Source organism: Delphinapterus leucas, chromosome X, assembly GCF_059928025.1.
Source record: "Delphinapterus leucas isolate spDelLeu-1000000601 "Yukka" chromosome X, BTC_Dleu_Yukka2, whole genome shotgun sequence".
In the NCBI taxonomy this organism is placed as follows: Eukaryota; Metazoa; Chordata; class Mammalia; order Artiodactyla; family Monodontidae; genus Delphinapterus; species Delphinapterus leucas.
In genome coordinates, this window is record NC_143150.1 from 13105884 (window position 1) to 13127577 (window position 21694).

General features: G+C 38.5%; 1 protein-coding gene and 1 non-coding gene across 10 annotated transcripts in view; one reads left to right on the plus strand and one right to left on the minus strand.

Annotated features, from left to right (window-relative positions):
- ATP11C (ATPase phospholipid transporting 11C (ATP11C blood group)) overlaps positions 1–21694 on the plus strand; it is a 180541-nt gene that overhangs the window by 70623 nt on the left and 88224 nt on the right. For all 9 annotated transcript variants that reach the window (XR_002642113.2, XR_002642115.2, XR_002642117.2 and 6 more), the window contains exons 2-5: positions 1340–1459; positions 8657–8746; positions 9518–9598; positions 11423–11530. Coding sequence is in view for 6 of the 9 variants with exons in the window: in XM_089904046.1 (XP_089760172.1) it covers positions 1340–1459; positions 8657–8746; positions 9518–9598; positions 11423–11530 (399 nt within the window). In the remaining 3 variants the exon portion in view is untranslated. The remainder of the gene's footprint in view (positions 1–1339; positions 1460–8656; positions 8747–9517; positions 9599–11422; positions 11531–21694) is intronic.
- On the minus strand, positions 18807–18879 carry TRNAA-CGC (transfer RNA alanine (anticodon CGC)). The gene has a single exon. It is a non-coding gene; the product is annotated as a tRNA-Ala (tRNA).

The following is a 21694-nucleotide window of genomic DNA, read 5'->3' on the forward strand; positions in this document are numbered from 1 at the left end:
ATTATTTTCCCTATATCTATGTGAGGTACAAAAATTCAGACTGGAATACATCCAAGCATAGACATTTGGAGAACTTTGCAACCTCTAAGTAGTCTTGCTTAAAATGATTATTTTGGGAGTAGAGAGTTATATCTTTGACCTTTAAATAGATAATTGAAGGGAAATCTTTGTGGCTACATACTTTAAAACATTTTAGGTTGGAAATTATAGTTATCTTTTTTTAAAAAATAATGGAAATATATAAGTGGATATTGGTTTTTATCATACTTTTTACTTGAAAAAATGGTTGTCTCAAACATGATAAAATAGTACCATCAAAAGAGACTATCCCAGATTTATATAAGAAGGTATATTATCCTGATTTAAAATAAGGAAAGTGAAGCCTCAGTGAAATAAAAGGGTGAGGTAAAAATGGAGCTCAACCTTGCGACTTCTAGATTCAATGAACCTCTTTTTTAAAAATATGAAAGGGGCATTAGAGCTGTATTGTGTGAAATGGGACCTTTTTTTTTTCTCTTTTTTTTTTTTTTTTTTGCGGTATGCGGGCCTCTCACTGTTGTGGCCTCTCCTGTTGCGGAGCACAGGCTCCGGACGCGCAGGCTCAGTGGCCATGGCTCACGGGCCCAGCCACTGTACGGCATGCGGGATCCTCCCGAACCGGGGCACGAACCCGTGTCCCCTGCATCGGCAGGCGGACTCTCAACCACTGCGCCACCAGGGAAGCCCTGAAATGGGACTTTTTGACAGTAGGCTCTGAGAGATCACAAAAGAGTGTCTTTCCTTGTAAAGCCAAACAATTACAACTTTTCTTTGTAGGAATAGTTGATCATTCCATTAAGAGAGGCAGCCATTCTATTCAGTATATTCCTGTGTATTTATAAGCAATTATTTTGTGTTTAGAGCATTCTGCTGTCTAGTAAGGAAATTGACAAAGGTTGTCCTCAATAGTTGTTGTATAATAAAATAAATATTCCCAATCTGACCTTTCCTAAGTTAGTATGTTGCTGTGATAGTGATGGCTGAGACTCTGTGGATGAAAGAAAAATGATTGGCAGTAAAAATACTGTTTCTCTAGGATACTTACTTCAATTTAAACATTTAGAATTGCAATGTTGGCCTCAGAGCAGTTGGCTCAAACAAAACTTTTACTAATAATCTTCACTAAGTCAGCAACTAAGAGCTTAGTGGAGTTTGAATTTCCTAACAAGGTTTTCTCCTCTCCCCTTACTACTCCCTCTCTCTAGACAATAGCCAAACATGTCAAGACAAGAATTCTGAGCTTGGTAGAAGCATGGAGAAATGTGATGAAAAACTGACTTTTCCTCTTTCTCTTGGTCAGTGTGCTGGAGAAGAGAAACGAGTTGGTACACGCACAGTATTTGTTGGCAATCATCCAGTTTCAGAAACAGAAGCATACATTGCACAAAAATTTTGTGATAATAGAATAGTCTCATCTAAGGTAAGTTGTTTTTTAACTCAATAGATGTTCATATAGTGAGCCAGATAAAACTTATTTTTATATTTGCTGGAAGCTGGTACATTTATATATGTATACCTGGATGTGCACTTATACCAATCATAGACGAACTGTGGTAATTATTCCACCAAAAGGCAGTTTTTTTAAAAGCATCACTTTGTCTTGTTACAGCTGAAAGATCATTTACTTGCCCTCCACTATGATTCACATTGCCTGTTGATTATATGTATGACTTTAAGTCTTAAAGTGTGCTAAGCATGGAATTATTTACTTGCCCAGAGCTTTCTGAATTGCCCTTAAGTGGACGGACTGGGTTGTAAATAATTTGCATTCTTCTGGAGGGTGTTATCTTAGAATGACATTTGTGTCTCTTTCTATTCCATTGCAGAGCTTCTCAAGTACACTCCTGGGTGCTAATGGGTACATTCTGTTCTGTACACTGCTTAAACAGTTAAGGGTTCAGTCACTGTAGCTGTATTACCATTTGAATAATCATCTTACTTTAGCACTGTGTAATACTAAAAGGAGTGGCCTGAAAGTCTGAAGACCTGTTTAAATCCTGGCCTGATCATTTACTAGCTGTGCGACTTTGGCCAAATTATTCTCTCAGTCTGAATGTCCTCATTAGTGAAATAGAGCTTGTGTGATAGCGTTCTTTATAGATCCTAGTATCCAGTAGTCATCATTCTACAAGTATTAGTTTGCTTATCTTTACCTTTGACTGACTAGGTTAGGTGCTAGGTGCTAGATTGCTGGCCCACTGCTGTCTCTTATAGCATGGCACAGATCTTGATAATTTTCCTCACTTCCTAATGTAAGGTAGATCTCACATGTTGGTGACGGTTGGTTCACTGAATGTTGGCAAACACCGAGGACCTGAAACACAAAATTATGCCCTTCCTTTGCAAACTTAACATTTTGGTTTTCAAATGTACATGTGATTTCTCTTTGGGTAGTGATATAATACAGACACGGGGAGGGGGAAGGGTAAACTGGGACGAAGTGAGAGAGTGGCATGGGCATATATACACTACCAAATGTAAAATAGATAGTGGGAAGCAGCCTCATAGCACAGGGAGATCAGCTCGGTGCTTTGTGACCACCTAGAGGGGTGGGATAGGGAGGGTGGAAGGGAGACGCAAGAGGGAGGGGTTATGGGGATATATGTATAGCTGATTCACTTTGTTATACAGCAGAAACTAACAACCATTGTAAAAAATTATACTCCAATAAAGATGTTAAAAAAATACAGACAGATTATGCTTAGCTGGGAGAGTAACATGTAAAATGCGGACAGAATGAATGAAAACTGTATTGCCTAATGAGCAGATCTATTGGGCTATAGAACACTCTGAGTGTATTTGGATAAAATGTCTGTTTCCTGTTAATCTTTAACCTTATGGCAGAAATTTATCCTCAGCTAGAAGTTTCCATACCTGTGCCCAAGATAGTGAATAGTTCTTTCACTGAAAATTGTGACTCACCCTATAGTATTCAAGAAAACAATCAATAGTAGTCCTTTGGCTCAGAATCATAGACTTATAGAACTGAAACATCATAAGAGATCCTCTTGTTCAACTCGCTGATTTTACAGATGGAGAAAGCAAACCCACAGAAATTAAGTTAGTGACATGGTCACAAAGCAGAGTTAGTGATAAAGCCAGGGGCAGAACTGCTTTTTAAGGTCTAATGGCTCTGAATAAAGAGCTGTTTTCACATTGTTTTGCAATTTGGGCTCCTCCCACAGTTTTCTCTCTCCTTTTGTATCAAGTGAAATATAAAATACTTTCTAGGGGATTATTGTTTCCTATAGTGTTTTATGGGGAAGATGGTAAAGTGACACGCCGATAGTAAAGTGACTTTTCACTGAACCTAGTGATAATTGATTTGTTTTAATATACCATGAATTTTTACATATTAAAAGAACGTAGAAGACTCAGTTAATTCTCAACTCTTTTTGTTTAATAGAATATTTAATAGAATAGAATATTTTTCATATTTTGTTCAACTTCAGTTTTGCCAATACGCAAAACAATGCAATAGGATATTTTTTTAAATAGTCGGGAATTCATGGGCAAATATAAATTATTTCTAAACAGATCTGCATATACAGTATATATGTATGTGTTTTAGAAACCAGAATAAAGAAGGGAACATTTCTACATTGATCGACTAACACATCTCTTTTTTCTCTGTAAATATTTTATATTTACAGTTTGTCTAGTTAACTGCTCATTAACTGATCTATTTTCCATAACAGATCTAGAGCAGAAAAAGAGGAATTGACAGTATACTAACTTCACAAAAAGAATGAAATTTTAGTACAATGAATAGTTACAAGAAAACAGCGTATAGTGTAGTGGTAAAGAGCTTCACCCTTACAGACAGAAGACCTGGGTTTGAAGTTAAAAGTGAGTCATATAACCTTCCTGTGTCCCAATTTTCTTATCTGTAAAATGGGGGTATTAACTACTTAGCTCATAGGATTGTGATTAGACTGAAGTAAAGTAATCCACAGAAAGCATTTAAGCACTGTGCTTGGCATGTAGTAACAACTCAGTAGATGGTAGCTGCTATTGTTATTATGTTTCTGTGATTATTATTATTATTACTGCAGTCCTGAGCAGTACTATTGATTTCCTCAGTCTCCTGTGTTCAAATGTGTGGAGTGATCTCTCTTGAAAAGAGGCCTTCAGTCTGGAGAGAAAAAGAGTTTCATAATTTGACTTTCTCTTCCTCACATTGCCCTTTGGCTGATTGTATTTGCACCAGAATCTTTTAATTGAGGAAATGTGTAATTTATAGAATATGTTAGCTGCCTTCCAACTATGTAGCAAGTGTTGATTTCCTTTCTAAACCATTCAGTAATAAAAATAACTTTCTCTTAATTGGGTGCTTTTTGTTTGTTTGTCTACAAATGACATCAGTAATGTAATATCATTGGGAATAAGTCCTGTTAATACAAGGAACACTGAAGATAAACACTTTGATAAAAATTTGTTTTAATTTACTTATAAAATGAGTGTCCTTTTCTTCTTTTGGAAACACAAACACTTTCTTTAGAAAAACTTGCTCTCTTTGGCCTTCCTACTTTAGAACACTCTGCAGGGACTTTGGGGATCATCAGAATTTTATGGCTGGTACAAAACTTGGAAATCCCCTTCTGTAACAAAAGGAGCTAGATCTTTAAGATCTTTAGCTTCCATCACATTTCTCTGCTCTACATTTTTTTTTTTCCTTTAAAAATCCTGAGCCTCATCTTGAAGGCCCCTTCAGTGGGATAAGAATCAGGGAGCTCCACCTGACTCTTTGAAGCTATGCCCAAGGTTAAACTTACTCCTATGTGAAAGAATGTCTTAAAGTTTCAAGCCTAAAATTACACTAGCATTTTCCCTCATTTTAAAAGTCAGAACCTTCAGTAGAATTTATTAGACATGTCTTTGCATCTTATCGAACTCCCTGAAGGTGACTTTTTAGCTAAAATCCTAATGCAGTACTGTCTTGGTAACTCCTTTTGCTGTTCTAAATTTATGGTAGAAAGAGTGATACTTTAAAAATGAGAAAGTTCTGCTTGACATTGGTAATGAAAATGGAAGTAGACTGCTGTGATGCTCAAAATTGAATTTAATGCCTACATCAAGGAGAGTTGATAATAAAGTGGATACAGTCATTTAGCAAAGTGAACAGTTATTCAAGCTACAGCTCTGCTTATTTACAACCGGGTGCTTATTTACAACTAATCTTCAAGTTTAGTGATTTTGTTCCATCACATCCAAATCCCAGTAGTTAAAAAAGTCAGTGCTCCTTCTGCTAGCCCCTTCGCAACTGGTTGTTAACTTTGTTCTTTTCAATAGTTACTGCTTCGTTTTTTAGCTGCTCCCCTGTTTTCTCGTGATACACAGAAATATTAGAACAAGTTATTTGGAGCTTTAGCTTCCACATCAGCATTTTTAAGGCTAAATTGGAAAATGTTTGGACTTTGGGTACAAACAAGTAATGTTCTAAAGCCTCCTTTTGTTTAAATTTTTCAATTTAATAGGCTTTCAAAACTGAGGTTCATTTCCTACTCCCTCCTTTAAATTAGGAAAGTTATTTATCAAAGTTATATGGTTTTGATTTCAAATTAAATTAGGTGATAGATGTGCAAGGGGGTGACCCACAGTTTTTTCACATCAGAGGCCACATTTGTGTACCAATTATTTAATTCACTATAGAGAAGATGAAAAATGCATTGCATATACTTGGAAAGCTGGCATTTTTCTGGAGAAACTTTTAAAACATGTTCTGAATGTCACGGTTGCTTTTTAAGTTTATGGCTGCACATTAAGATAGTATAGAAATCTACTTACTGACTTCTCTGAGCAAGAACTGACTTATGACCCCAAAAAAATCTCCATTTTCATCATTGTGTATGAAACAAATGCTGTAAACATCTTATTCCTGTGAGTTAACATTGTTTTTGGTTTGTAGCAACTAAGTCTGAGAGTCCACTTTTTAGGTAAACAAGGCAATTTGAATAACTTGGTATTACTGTGGCTTTAGTTCAATTTCAGTTTTAATTAGAAAACTCTTTTCTTAGTCTACATCTAGACTAAAGTTCATTCTTCATCTCACAAACAGTAGGAAATAAATGAAGCTTTTAGGCAGGGAGAGGTCATGTGAACAGAACCACATTTTGAAAAGGTCATTCTCATTGCTTTGTGGAAAATGGAATGGAAGGGAACAAAAGTGGAGGCAAGGAGTCCATTTAGGAGGCCAGTGCAGTAATCCAGGTAAGAGATGATGGCTTGGACAGCGGTGGTAGCAAATACGGAAAGATGTCCCAGAGATATATAGGAAGTAAAAATGGCAGGACTGGTAAGGAATTTCTTGTAACCGGTGGTTAAAGGTGTCTTCCAAGTATCTGAATAACATGGCTAAGTAGATGTTCTTGTTATTCACTGAAATAGGACATCCTGAAAGAGAACGAGATTTGAGGGACAGAGAGAGCATCATGGATTCAATCTCCTTTTACATGGCTCTGTGCCTTCTTGCACTGGGCTCTTTACCACATAAACTCCCTCTAATCTTTCAAGGCTCAGTTCAGAAGTCACCTGCTCTTTGAAGCCTTCTCAAGCTTCTCTTGGGTAGGAAAAAAATCATAACTTATACTGTATCCCCATAGCATTTTGCTCATGCTAGTTTTATGACATTTACCACATTAAATTGAGTGAATACATGATTGTCTTTTTGGCTATAACATAAATTCCTTCTGGGTAGAAAAGCCATATCTTGATCTTTATTGTACCTGCTAAAATCTTTGTTATCTGGACCACTGCCTGGCACACAGTAGGTGCTTGCTGAATTGAACTGAAATGCACTGCACACCAAGTGGGATGACTCTTGTGAGCATAATCTAGTTCTAGTTTTGCTAGAAAACTGCACTGAAGTAATGTATGCTATATTGCATTTGTATTATAATAAAGAGATGAGAAGTTGAATTTGCTTTTTAGTTAGAGCAGTGGAGGAAATAGCCAAAACACAGGTTTTAATCAAAATTTCTTGTATGCCTTCTACATGCTGAACACTGTTGTAGGCACAGAAGGGAAGTGATCTTATGATGTGCATGATATGCTCCCTGACCTCTTAGCAGTTCATGACCTGATATAGGAAAGAAGAGGGCATGTTGCAGTAGTTTCCTATAAAGAGAATAACCAGAGTTCCTCAAGGAAGCAGTTCATTTAGTGAAACACAGGTAAACAAACAGTGGGGGCCTGGAAGCAGCAGCAAAAAATGTTCCCTTTCAATGTGTTAACACCCCACGGAGGATTCTAACAGTCCCTAATGTTTGTTTGTTTAATTAAAAACCCTTTACTTAAGGAACAGAAGGTCAACAAGCTAGAAGCTCAGCTGTTAGCCTGTTGTTGGAGTTTAGTTTGTTGTTTTAGAAAATTGACCTTCAGTTATTGGGACAGTTAAGTGCTGATCTGAACTACGGCAGCTTCAAAGTGACTGGATCTGTGGTTTTGATCCCTTTTATTTTGGTCACAAGCTGCCTTGGGAACCTGAAAACTGTGGACTCTCTTCTCCCAAGTGATACACATCCACACACAATTATGCACTTCATTTTGAATGGGCTTCCCTGAGGCACTTCTATGAACGCTGGGGGAAGAACCTTCTAGGTTAGCGGAACCTTGAGCCCATACACCTTTTAAAGAGAGGTTAGTAGTAAATCCCCATCTGTCGTATCATGCTCTACAACTTTGGCTTTTTCAGTCACCCCACCTAATATAATGGACATTTTCTCACATATGGAGACCATTCAAGTATAAATTTAGATCTTTAGATTAAGAAACATTTCTTTCTTTCTGGTTTCTGGTCTTCTTTATTAAGACATCTAGAAAATCCAACTTCTGGTGATTTTAAAATTACCTAGTCCTTGAGCTTAAGGTATCAGTGAGAAAGAAGGTCTTTGTGATTTGACAGTTGGCCCAAGAGTTTTCTCGACCTGCCCGTGTACAATTTGGCGTTGAAACCTTTACCTATTACCAGTTAACAAAGCGCAGGGTGGTGCGTTGTTGATTCAAATGAAAGCCCTCTATGACCCAAGGTTATGTGTACACCTCAGCTGTCACAGAGGTGGGAAGCGGTGATAGGGACAGAATTATACTTGTGATGATGATCAAGTTTCCAGAGGTTAGCTCAGCCAAAGGAATTAATTAAATTAGTACATTCACTCATCCAACTAATTTATTGTCTACTTTATGTCAGGCATTGTGCTAGGTGTTGGAGAAAAAGTAATAAAAAGACAGATGAGGCCTGCCCTTATAAATCTCATTGCCCATTGAGGGAGGAACTTTAATTAAATTATGCACACATATAATTATTCACTGAAACGAGTGTTATCAGGGAAGTATAGGATGATATGAGAGCAGATAACAGGGAACATAATTTAGATCGGGTCGGGGAAAGCAAAGCTGTGGGACTAGATGGCCCAACTGGAATGCTCCAAGTGAAAACTTCACTCCTGAAAAGAATGTTTATATACTCTACCTCTAAGTACACGCTTATTCATATGTTTGAGGTTTGGGTTTTAACATGCTTTCAAAGTGTTGTGATAATTTGGAATCATGAGTCATTATTATTAATATTTTTCAAGTTTCCTTTCTAATAATCTTTTTTTTTCTTCTCCCCTTACAGTATACACTTTGGAATTTCCTCCCAAAGAATCTGTTTGAACAGTTTAGAAGAATTGCAAATTTTTATTTTCTCATCATTTTTCTTGTACAGGTAAGAGCTCCATTAGAAACTTAATTTCCTTAACCAAGTTTCAATCCATTTCTAACCTTAAAATGCCCTGTAATTAAAAAGTTGTTTCAGGGCTTATTATAATAAGACTTGTTAAAGTACTAATATTATATTTTAAGATATATGTGATTTTACATATTTCTAAAGTAGCTCTTTTACTAGAAAACTCTAGTAAAACATCTAGACTAGTCTGCATCTCATACCACATGTTCTCTTGCCGCTGGCTTCCTTTACTTTCTTACAGGTGCCACATGCCCTCCTACCATAGAGACTTTCTATACACCCTTCACTGCACCTGGAAGGCCCTCCCTTCCATCTAGTTAACTTCTATTTACTCTTCAAATCTCAGTGTCTCACTTGTTTTAATATCTGGTTTTCACTGTAAGTTGCCAGTTCTATGAGGGCAGGGACTTTTCTCCATCTTGTTTAAAATAAAGCAGCATCTCTACAGCCTGGCTGGTAATAGCACAGAGGCTGACAGAATGGTGCTCAACAAATAGATGGTAAATGAATGCATGTATTTCAGTCAAGGGGTTAGTTCAGGCTGGGATGAAAACTAAGCCTAAATTTAGAACTATTTTCTTAAACTTACAGCTATGTGGATTGCTTTTGTTTTAATGAAAGTTAACATTCACCCTGCTACCGGAATGTGTTTTGTCTGCATTTCTGTCTGAAATGTTTGTAGCATGTAAGTGCTGCACATGAGTTAATGACTTATTTTCATTTTACTTTCAATTTAATTTCTTTACCTAGGTCACAGTAGACACACCAACTAGCCCAGTTACCAGTGGACTTCCACTTTTCTTTGTTATAACTGTTACAGCCATCAAACAGGTAAATTTCTAGTTTACAGTTATACTTGCATTTCAGTCCTGTCTGATTTGAATTTCATTGTCAATGGTTCTTTTTCACATTTATATCGAGTGGGTATCCTTGATGAATTTAGTTTATATTTGGTTTTTATTGAAAACACATGAAAATTATTGTAAGGTGCATCTTTAATTTCTTTGCTCCTTTCTTCCTATTTGTGTGTGTGTGTGGCGAGGGGGGACTATAACCCTAAAAGGAGAGTAAGTAGAAGGTGCAGCTCAGTGGGGAAGTGAGAGGTGAATTTTTAATGTGCATTTCATTTTTCATTGTGCTATATCTGTCTGAAAAATTCCCATTCTTGTGGACTTTTTAAATTGCTGCCTATAGCAGAGAACTCAAGAGCACACTTGAATTTCTTACTTTAATTTTGTTGTCTTTCCTGATGCTGCTGAAGGGGGTCATGGGTAGAAGAGACTTTTATTCTTGTTTCTTGTCAAAGTTCATACCTGCCACAGTTTATGATAGTGCCTTTGAAAAATTCCAGATGAAATAGAAAATGGAAACAGGAAACTGGAGGTGAAGGGGTGGGTTAGCAATGTTTATCATGTAATCGGAGAGTCCATAGGGCCTGACAGATTACAAGGATACTTTTAGACAGTACTTACCAAAAGTACTTTAAAAAGTATCCCCCAAAACTTCGAAACTGTTTGCTTAACAATATTGGGAACATGGTTATCTTTCCTCTTGGGTTTATCTGGTCTTCTATCTTGCTTACCAGGAACTGCAAGAATATTTTATCAAGTGTTTGGTTGCTATATAAAGACTTTTGGAATGTTATTTCCTTAGGCTGTTAGGATTATTTTCTTTAACATCATAGAATTGCTGGTTCCAAGAATAGCCTGTATGGTTTTCAAAAGCTCTTACTGATTCAGTTTACTCCCAGTACTAGTTCATGTTGGGGCCTTTCTTTCCTCACTGACATCACAGAAAGTACCATATGAAGTGATAGCCTAGCATCGCCATAAAGAAGGACAGAAGAGGAATGAATATACAGCAGCTGAGAAAAAAAGGGGAAGGCGATCAAGAGATTTTTCACACAGTTAGATTTGAAAAGGTACACTCATTATTATAAAGAAAGAAAGCAAAGTGATGTAAAAAAAGAAGGAGATCATGCTAAAACAAATGAACGCCCTCCATCCTTAGTTCTTTTGGCTTAAATTTACTTCTAGACCAAAGGAAGCCCAAAGGAAAATGAACTCATTACTTCTAACTCTAAAAAATGAACAACAATTTGTATTTTTTTTTGTCACCAAGTCAGTGGAGAAGTTTAACCGTCGTTCTCTAAAACAACAGTTTTAGATAGATACTGTTCCAAAATAATCCTCCTTGCCTTTTCTATTCTCTGTCCCTGGGGAGGAATTATATTTCCTCATAGATGATCACTCCAACGGTCTACTATACAAGAACATATTTAAGTGATTCGCTCTATAAGAAAATAAAACTTTTTTCAAATTAAAGAGTAGAAAAAATTAACATTAACTTGAATAAGAGCAGAATTAGAAAAATAAATCATATCCTTCACAATTGAAGAATGCCTGTGTTTTTATTAATACTTACCTATAGAATGCAGGGACCTTTTAACGCAATAAAGCTATAAGGGATATTTTGAAAGCATATCTTAGTTTTTGCTACAAAAATTTACAATGTTGTCTCTTTAGCATTCTGAGTTGAAATTAATACTGTAAGTATAAATACCTGCTGGTGACTCATAGCGGGGGTTATAGAAATTTATTAACAATTTTACTTCATTATGTGAGCTTGATTATGTCCTTACTTTTATCCTTCTAGGGATATGAGGATTGGCTGAGGCACAGAGCTGACAATGAAGTCAACAAGAGCACTGTTTACATTATTGAAAATGCAAAGCGAGTGAGAAAAGAGAGTGAAAAAATCAAGGTATTAAGTTTTGTAGTTCATTCTTTTTTAAAATTACAGTAAGAACACATCATTTTAAAATGTACAATTCAATGGCATTTTGTACATTCACAGTGCTGTGCAACCATCAACACTGTCTAGTTCCAGAACATTTTCACCACCCGGAAAGGGAAACCCCCATAGCCATTAAGTAGTCATGCTGCATTCCTCCCTCACCCAGGCCCTGGCAACCACTAATCTCCTCTCTGTCTCTGTGGGTTTACCTATTCTAGATATTTCATATAAATGGAATCATACACTATGTGGCCTTTATGTCTGGCTTCTGTCACTTATTGTTATGTCCTTGAGGCTCATTCATGTTGTGGCATGTATCCGTACTTCATTCCTTTTGATGATTGAATAATACTCCATCATATAGCTATACCATATTTTGTCTATCCATTCATCAGTTGATGGACATTTTAGGTTTTTTCTACCTTTTGGCTATTAGGAATATTGGTAGTATGAATATTCATGTACAAGTTTTTGTTTGAACACCTGTTTTCCATTATTTTGGGTATATACGTAGGAGTAGAATTGCTAGGTCATGTGGTGACTCTATGGTTAACTTTTTCATGAACCACCAAACTGTTTTCCACAGCAGCTATATACCATTTTATATTCCACCAGCAACGTATGATAGTTCTAAGGTATTGTTATTTTTTAATATCTCAGGCAATTTAATTTTTTATCCAAATTAATAATTGTTTCATATTACCCAATAAGAGTCCTGTCAATAAAATTTTAGACTTGTCCACATCAAATAATATTTTTTGTTCCCAACAGGTTTTATTTTAATTAATAGTAAGGTTTACTTTTTAGAGCAGTTTTAAGTTCACAGCAAAATTGAACAGAAATTATGGAGTTGACATACACCCCTTTCTCCACACAGGTGCAACCTTCCTCATAATCATTATCCCCCACCAGAGTGGCATATTTGTTATAATCAGTGAACCTCCAGTGGCACATCATTATAACCCAAAGTCCATAGTTTAGATTAGGGTTCACTCTTGGTGTTACATATTCAGTGAGTCTGAGCAAATGTTATAATGACCTATACACTATAGTATCATACAGAATCATTTCACTGCCCTAACCATCCTTTGTGCTCTGCCTATTCATCCCTCCCTCCAACCCGGGTCACCACTCTTCTTTCTACTGTCTCCATAGTTTTGCCTTTTTTCATAGTGTCATGTAGTGAAAATCATACAATATGTAGCTTTTTCAAATTGGCTTCTTTCACTTAGTAATAATGCATTTAAGTTTCCTCCGTCTTTTCATGGCTTGATAGCTCATTTCTTTTTTTTTTTTGTCCAAATTATTATTTTTATTTTTTTAACATCTTTATTGGAGTATAATTGCTTTACAATGGTGTGTTAGTTTCTGCTTTATAGCAAAGTGAATCCGTTATACATATACATATGTTCCCATACCTCTTCCCTTTCGCGTCTCCCTCTCTCCCACCCTCCCTCCCTATCCTACCCCTCTAGGTGGTCACAGAGCACCGAGTTGATCTCCCTGTGCTATGTGGCTGCTTCCCACTGGCTGATAGCTCATTTCTTTTTGCACTAAATAATATTTCATTGTCTAGATGTACCAGTTTGTTTATCCATTCACTTACTGAAGGACATCTTGGGTGCTTCCATGTTTTGGCAATTACAAATAAAACTGCTGTAAACATCCACGTGCAGGTTTTTGTGTGGACGTAAGATTTCAGTTCATTTTGGTAAATGCCACGTAGTGTGATTACTGGATCATATGGTAAGAGTATGTTTAGTTCATAAGAAGCTTCCAGGCTGTCTCCAACATAGCTACCCACTTTGCATTCCCATAAACAGTGAATGAGAGTTCTGTTACTCCATATCCTGGCCAGCATTCATTGTCAGTGTTCTGGATTTTGGCCGTTCTAATGGGTGTGTAGTGGTATCTCATTTTTGTCTTAATTTGCAATTCCCTAATGACATATGGTGTTGAACATATTTTCATATGCTTACTTGCCATTTGAATATCTTCTTTAATGGGGTATCTATTAGGTCTTTGGCCCATTTTTTTATCAGATTGTTCATTTTCATATTGTTGAGTTTTAATTGTTTTTTTAGTATATTTTGGATAACAATCCTTTATCAGATGGGTCTTTTCCAAATATTTTATCCTAGTCTTAAGGTATTATTTATTTATTTTTATTTTATTGTGTTATTGGGATAAAAAACACATAATACTAAATTTACCATCTTAACCATTTTTAAAAAATATTTATTTATTTATGGCTGCATTGGGTCTTTGTTGCTGCGCGTGGGCTTCTCTTTGTGGTGGCTTCTCTTGCTGTGGAGCACGGGCTCTAGGCGCATGGGCTTCAGTAGTTGTGGCTCACTGGCTTAAGTAGTTGTGGCCCGCGGGCTCTAGAGCCGCAGGGTCAGTAGTTGTGGCTCACGGGCTTAGGTGCTCCGCGGCATGTGGGATCTTCCTGGACCAGGGCTCGAACCGTGTCCCCTGCACTGGCAGGTGGATTCTTAACCACTGCGCTGGCAGAGAAGCCCTTAACCATTTTTGAGTATACAATTCAGTAGTGTTAAATATATTCACATTGTTGTACAGCAAACCTCTAACCCTTGGTACACACTTTTCTGTTTTCTGTTTCTATTACTTGGACTGCTTTAGAGAGATACTTCCTGTGAGAGGGAACTATAGTATCTGTCCTTTTGTGACTGGTTTATTTCGCTTAGCATAATGTCTTCAAGGTTCATTTATGTTGTGGCATATGACAGGATTTCCCCTTGTTTAAGGCTATGTAAATACTCCATTGTATGTATATACCACACTTTCTTTATCAGTTAATCTGTTGATGGACGTTTGGCTTCCTTCTACCTCTTGGCCATGTGAATAATGCTGCAGTGAACACAGGTATACAAATAACTTTTCAAGATCTTGCTTCGAATTACGTTAGATATATACCCAGAAGTAGAATTTCTGGATCGTATGGTAATTATATTTTTAATTTGTGCAGGAACCTCCATACTGTTTTCCATAATGGATGCACCATTTTATGTTAGCGTCTAGATTACACAAGGGTTTCAACTTCTCCCTGTCCTCTTGAGCACTTGTATTTTTCTGTTCTTTTGGTAGTGGGCATCCTGATGGGTATGAAATGATATCTTGTTTTGGTTTGGATTTTCATTTCCCTAATGATTAGTGATGTTGAGCATCTTTTCATGTGCTTATTGGCTATTTATATATCTTCTTTGGAGAAATGTCTGTTCAAGTCCTTTGCCCATTTTTTAATCAGGGTATTTGTTTGTTGTTGAGTTGTAGAAGTTCCTTATATATTCTGGATATTAACCCCTCATCAGATATATGATTGGCAAATATTTTCTCCTATTCTGTAGGTTACCTTTTCACTGTTGATTGTTTACTTTGGTCATGTATTCTCATTTTCTAATTTTGATCTTTGTCCTGTGCTTTTGGTGTCATGTCCAAGAAGTCATTGCCAAGTCCAATGTCCTGAAGCTTTTTCTCCATGTTCTTCTGGGAGTCTAATGGGTTCAGGTCTCACATTTAGGTCTTTCATTCATTTCAAGTTAATTTTTGTATGTGATGTAAGAATCCAACTCTATTAATACTTTTGCATATAGATACCCATTTTTTCTAAAACCATTTGTTGAAGAGACTGTCCTTTCCCTATTGAATGGTCTTGGCGCCCTTGTTGAAAATCATTTGGCCCTATATGCAAGAGTTTATTTCTCGGTTCTCTATTCATTGGCTTATGTATGTGTCTTTATGCCAGTCTTAATTTCTGTTGCTTTGTAGTATGTTTTGAAATCTGAGAATGTGAGACCTCCAAGTTTGCTCTTCCTTTTCAAGATTGTTTTGGCTACTCAGGGTTCCTTGAGATTTCATATGAATTTTAGGATTTTTTTTTCTATTTCTGAAACAAATGCCATTACATTTTGATAGGAAGTCCATTGAGTCGTAGATCACTTTGGATAGTATAGACTTTTTTTTTTAAATTTTTTAAATTTTTGGCTACATTGGGTCTTTGTTGCTGTGCGCCAGCTTTCTCTTTTTACGGCAAGTGGCAGCTACTCTTTGTTGTGGTACGCGGGCTTCTCATTACGGAGGCTTCTCTTGTTGCGGAGCACGGGCTCTAGGCACGGGGGCTTCAGGAGTTGTGGTGTGCGGCTCAGTAGTTGTGGCATGCGGGCTCTAGAGCGCAGGCTCAGTAGTTGTGGCGCACGGGCTTAGTTGCTCCACGGCATGTGGGATCTTCCTGGACCAGGGCTCGAACCCGTGTCCCCTGCATTGGCAGGTGGATTCTTAACCACTGCGCCACCAGGAAAGCCCATGAAAGGGTGATGAATTACGCCAAATGCCTTTTCTGCATTGACTGAGATGATCATGCAACACATTGTTTATGTGTTGCATTACATTGATCGATCTTCATATATATATCCTTGGATCCCAATGATAAATCCCATTTGGTCATGGTGTATGATCATTTTAATGTGCTGTTGATTTTGATTTGGTAGTATTTTAAGATTTTTTGTATCAGTATTCGTTGAGGAAATTGGTCTGTAGTTTTCTTGTACTGTCTTTTTCTGGTGATGGTATCAGGGAAATGCTGGCCTCATAGAATAAGTTTGGGGTTGTTCCCCGCTCTTTGATTCTTTAGAAGAATTGGGAAGGATTGTTATTTCTTCTTTAAATGCTTGGTAGAATTCTCCAGTGAAGTCATCTGATCCTGGGCTTTTCTTCTGTTTTTGCCTGGGCTTTTCTTCTGTTTTTGATTCCTGCTTCAATCTTCTCATTAGTTTTGGATCCACTCAGATTTTTTATTTCTTCGTGATTCAGTTTTAGTAGGTTGTATGTTTCTAGGTATTTATCTATTGGCATATAATTGTAGTAGCCTCTTATAATCCTTTTTATTTCTCTGCCATCAGTTGTGATGTCTTCTCCTTCATTAGCTGTTTGCATCTCTCTTTTTTTCTTAGTCTAGCTAAGGGTTTGTCAATTTTGTTAATCTTCTAATTTTGTTAGTCTTCCGAAATTGTTTGTCAATTTTGTATTATTTTTAAAAGAATGTTTCTATATGAATATGGATTGAATTATAGAACCTAATGGAAATCAAATCCTCCAGAACAAGGGAACAAGATATATGGAACAGAAAGAGAAGAAGGTAGGTGAAAATACCATTCCAAAATGATTCAGGGCTGTGGTATGAATTCATACAAAATGATACTCTCCTCCCTATACTTTTATCAAGTATTATCACTGCTGAATTATTTATTAAATACCTGGAATTCCAGGCATAAGTTGTCCATATCCCCAGCAATAAGTAAATTGTCTTACATCTTCTTATAGATGGGAGGAAGGCTACAGAGTGGGAGGGTTACCCAAGTTTGACATAAAATGTCTTTCTTCCACTCTTTTTTCTTTTCTCTGTTCTCTGCATCCCAGAGGGAGGACCTTGTGATGAATTAGAGTGGTTAGGATCTGAAGTTTCCAAACCAGTCGTAGAAACTCAGCTTTTTGTTCACATAAGAACCAAAGGCAGCATAAATGATTCATAGCATTAAATCTGTTGCTCCCAGGGCACGAAGTAAAATTGCAAAGCAAGTAAAAGTCTCCCACAACTCTCCTTTTCTCTCCTTTCTTCTTTCTGTTTTCGCTGTCACCCCCCACTGCCTTAGAAGGACCCCCATCTTCCACCTTTCCTCACCAGGCTACTTTTCCTTGAGGCTGACCTCAACCAGGTATAATCTGAATTACATCAGTTGATGCTGTTGTGTGAAATGCTATTTGATTGAGCCCGTTCTGGAGTATTTGTGTGTGGAAAGAGATGCCTATAAACTAAAAGTGTCCAAGTGTTTGATTGCTTGGCTGGGGAGTGTGGGGACTCTTGTTAAGCAGGAGAGTGACTTATTCTGTATCCTCAGTGCGTTGGGAATTTTTTGAAGGGTTTTTCAAAGCTAGGGGGTGACTTGATCTTATTTTTTAAGAAAAGACAACTCTGGAGAGTGAGCACAGTAGAGGCATGAGCAAAAGTAGAATGAGGGAGAGCTGTTAGGCGGCTACTGCCGTAGCATAAGCAAATGATGATAAGAGCTTATATTAGAATGATAGTAGAAGAGATAATAACAGTAAAAATAGTTGTTAACATTTATATGTTACATAAATATGCCAGGCACTCCCTTTTACATTCTATTAACTCATTTAATCCTTACTTTACAGCAGTCCTATGAAATAGGTACTTTTGTTATCCCCTCTTTACAAATGATGAAACTGAGGCATAGGGTGGTTAAGAAACTTGTCCACAACTAGTAAGTGGGAAAGCTGGGATTTGAATTGAAGCAAGTCTGGGTATGGCATCCATGCTCGTAAGCACAACTTTGTCCCTCCTGTCTCGTGATCAAAATAAATGTATGTATTCAGGATGTTTTTCGGAGGTAAAGTGTGGACTTACTGATGTATTCCATGTAAGGAGGGAGAAAAAGAGCAAAATAGAATAAAGATAGCCTCCTTGATTTTGGCCTGAGCAACTAGGTGCATAAAATAGTGCTATTAAACAAAATGCTGGTGCTAGGGGCTTCCCTGGTGGCGCAGTGGTTGAGAGTCCGCCTGCCGATGCAGGGGACACGGGTTCGTGCCCCGGTCCGGGAAGATCCCACATGCCGCGGAGCGGCTGGGCCTGTGAGCCATGGCCACTGAGCCTGCGTGTCCGGAGCCTGTGCTCCACAACGGGAGAGGCCACAACAGTGAGAGGCCCGCGTACCGCAAAAAAAAAAAAAAAAAAAAAAAGAATCCGCCTGCCAATGCAGGGGACATGGGTTCAAGCCCTGGTCCGGGAAGATCCCACATGCCGCAGAGCTACTAAGCCCGTGTGCCATAACTATTGAGCCTGAGCTCTAGAGCCCGCATGCCACAACTACTGAAGCCTGTGCTCCACAACAAGAGAAGCCACTGCAATGAGAAGCCTGCACGCCACGAGAAAAAGCAGCCCGCACTCGACGCAACTAAAGAAAGCCCGTGTGCAGCAACAAAGACCCAACACAGCCCAAAATTAATTAATTAATTTTTTTTAAATGCTGGTGCTATTAAATAAGCTGGAGAAGAATAGGTTTGGGGGAAAAGGTGGGGATGAAGGGAAATCAGGAATTCAGCTTGGGCCATGTTAATTTTTTTTTTTAATATTTATTTGTTTGTTTGTCCACGCTGGGTCTTAATTGCGGCACGCGGGATCTTTGTTGTGGCATGCGGGATCTAGTTCCCTGACCAGGGATCGATCCTGGCCCCCCTGCATTGCGAGCACAGAGTCTTAACCACTGGACCACCAGGGAAGTCCCAGGCCATGTTAATTTTGAGATTCAGTTTAGACAGCCAGATGGAATTGTCAAGCCTGGAGCTCAGAGATGTTTTAGGTGGATACAGAAATTTGGATGGAATCACATAAAACATAGAGAAGAGAAACAGGCCTTGAGGAATTCCAATGGAAAAACACAGGTATTTGTAAGGGAAAGAGTATGGGTTTTGGCATTAGAAATATTGGAAGAGTTTCTTCAGGTTTACTGATTATTTCCTTTGTATCCAGTGTGCTTATAAGCCCATTGAAGGAAATCCTTACCTCTGATATCATGTTTTTCATTTCTCACTTTTCCAATTGCCTTTTTTTGGGAGTTTCCATATTTATGCCCAAATTCCTCATTTGCATGTGTATGTTGTCTACCTTTTCCAGTAAATAGTTTAATATCTTAACCATAGCTGTTTTTCTATCCCTGTTTCATAATTCCAAGATCTGAGTATTTCTTTTTTTAAAAATTTATTTTAGTTATTGATTTTTGGCTGCGTTGGGTCTTTGTTGCTGCACGCAGGCTTTCTCTAGTTGCGGCGAGCGGGGTCTACTATTTGTTGCGGTGCGCGGGCTTCTCATTATGGTGGCTTCTCTTGTTGTGGAGCACGGGCTCTAGGCACGCGGGCTTCAGTAGTTGTGGCATGTGGGCTCAGTAGTTGTGGCTCACGGGCTCTAGAGTGCAGGCTCAGTAGTTGTGGCACACGGGCGTAGTTGCTCCGCGGCATGTGGGATCTTCTTGGACCAGGGCTCGAACCCGTGTCCCCTGCATTGGCAGGTGGATTCTTAACCACTGTGCCACCAGGGAAGTCCCAAAATCTGAGTATTTCTGAGGCTCGTCCTATTGACACCTGTATCTTTTGATGATAGGTCATTTTTGTCTTGGCTTTGTGCATCTCATTTTTTTTTAATTGAATTTTGGGCAGTGCATGTAAAAGAATGCTGGAGATCGAGGCAGGTAACCTGTATTTGCGGTCTGTAGTGGGCACACCTATTCTGTCAGCCAGCCCATCAGTGTTGGGGGTTGAGTCAGTCTGGTAAGCAGTTGGCTGGCTTTGGATTTTGCTGTAGCTGTTGATGCTTTCAGTACACCACTGGACTTTAAATGCCTGCAATGCTGGGCTGCCACAGGGGTTTTCTCAGTGTCCCTGTTCCATTCTCTGCTTTCAGCAGGTCCTACATTCCTGAGACACAGTGAATGCCTCTCTCTACGCCCTTTCTCCTCCCCCAGTGGTAGATTGCTCTTTCTTGGGGTTCCTGGTGGGAACAGACTGGTTTCTTGGTTCTCCTACTCCATCTCAGTATTAGGCAGGTTTTAGGCACCTTTGCCTCAGGGTGGAACTTTCTCAGTACTCTCCTTTATATCAGTGCTAGGTCCTCAATATGAGGGGGTTTCCTGTCCCATCCCTAGCAGCAGATGGCTTTGCTTCTATCTCCCCACTAGGAGTAGTTACGTTACCCTGAATTGAGACTGTGCCCGGGAGGGTTTCTTGCCTTTCTCTTAGGCACAGATGGCTTTTACCTCATATGAGAGAAGGGTCCACAGTTGTAGCATATTTTATGTCTGTTCCTCCACAGCAGTCATTCACAACCTGTATGCCTGTACCGGTGAGGAAGGCTCTTTTAGGCCTCCTGTCCTCGTGCTATCTCATGAGCACTCAGTGGATGCCTATAGAGAACTGATATGTGCTTATGGTCTCCTCTTTTCTCTCAGGCTTGCAGAGGTTTGAAACTGTCACGTTGGCCCCTACCAAGCCTTTTACAGTTGGTTAAAAATCTAGTTATCTTCTTCCTAGGCACTTTTATGGCAGTCGTCTCTTCCTCCTGTGCTTCGTCAATTGTGAAACAGTTTATTTCTCCTCTCTCTCCTCAGAGGGACTTTTCACCCTTGAAATTCAGTTCATTTGGTTGCCCTGCAACCTCAGCTCTCTGATGAACTCCCAAAAAATATGATTCTGTTGATTATCTGGCTTTTCCTAATATTTATGACAAGGGATAGTGGTGTTCTCTTGTGGCTTTGTACATGCTAAGTGGAAACAACTCTAGAGTTGATTGTCTAACTGGACCATGTCGTTCCCTTTCTTTAAAAGTCCTTTCCCAGTCTCCCCTTGCCTTCAGGGTGAGGCCTAAACCCCTGACCCTGACCTGTCAGGACTTTTGTGATCTGGCCCCTGTCCATCTTACCAGCCTTAACTTGCACTCCAGGTGCAGGGATCTTTTCATTTCTGAGCGAATCATTATCAGTGTTGTAGAAGAAATTCTGTTTGTGGTTTTTATTTATCAGTGCCTGAGAATCATGTTCCGTTCTTCTAAGATGCTTTAGGATTTTGTTTGTTATTTTTCTTCTGTGTATATAAGCATAGACTGTGGCTTTGTGTAAGCAACAGAAGTGTTTGTGTATGTGAGGAAGGAAAGATCCAAGAAAATAAAATATTATTTACAAATTAGTTCCATTATTGATGCTGTTGCTCTTGGCTACTGATTAAGATTGGCAAAGAAAATAAAATTGTTCCTGAATAGACCTTGAAATCCTCATCTTCATCTGCCAAATTGTGTGTAGCAATTGGAAGGCAGGTGTGTCATTTGTTAGTTCAGCATTTCACAACCAGTGTGCCAGAGTTGGTGAGCCGGATATTGTGACTGACTCTCTCCTAAAGTGGGTTGTCTTCTGTCACCAGCAGCCTCCTCCCTTTATCTGGAAGTGCTGTACAAAAGTGTTACTTATCGTTTTCTGTGTGTGCCACGGCATGGAAAATGTTGGAATGCACTGGGCTGGATAATTTCTTATATCCTTCTAAAAAAATTTT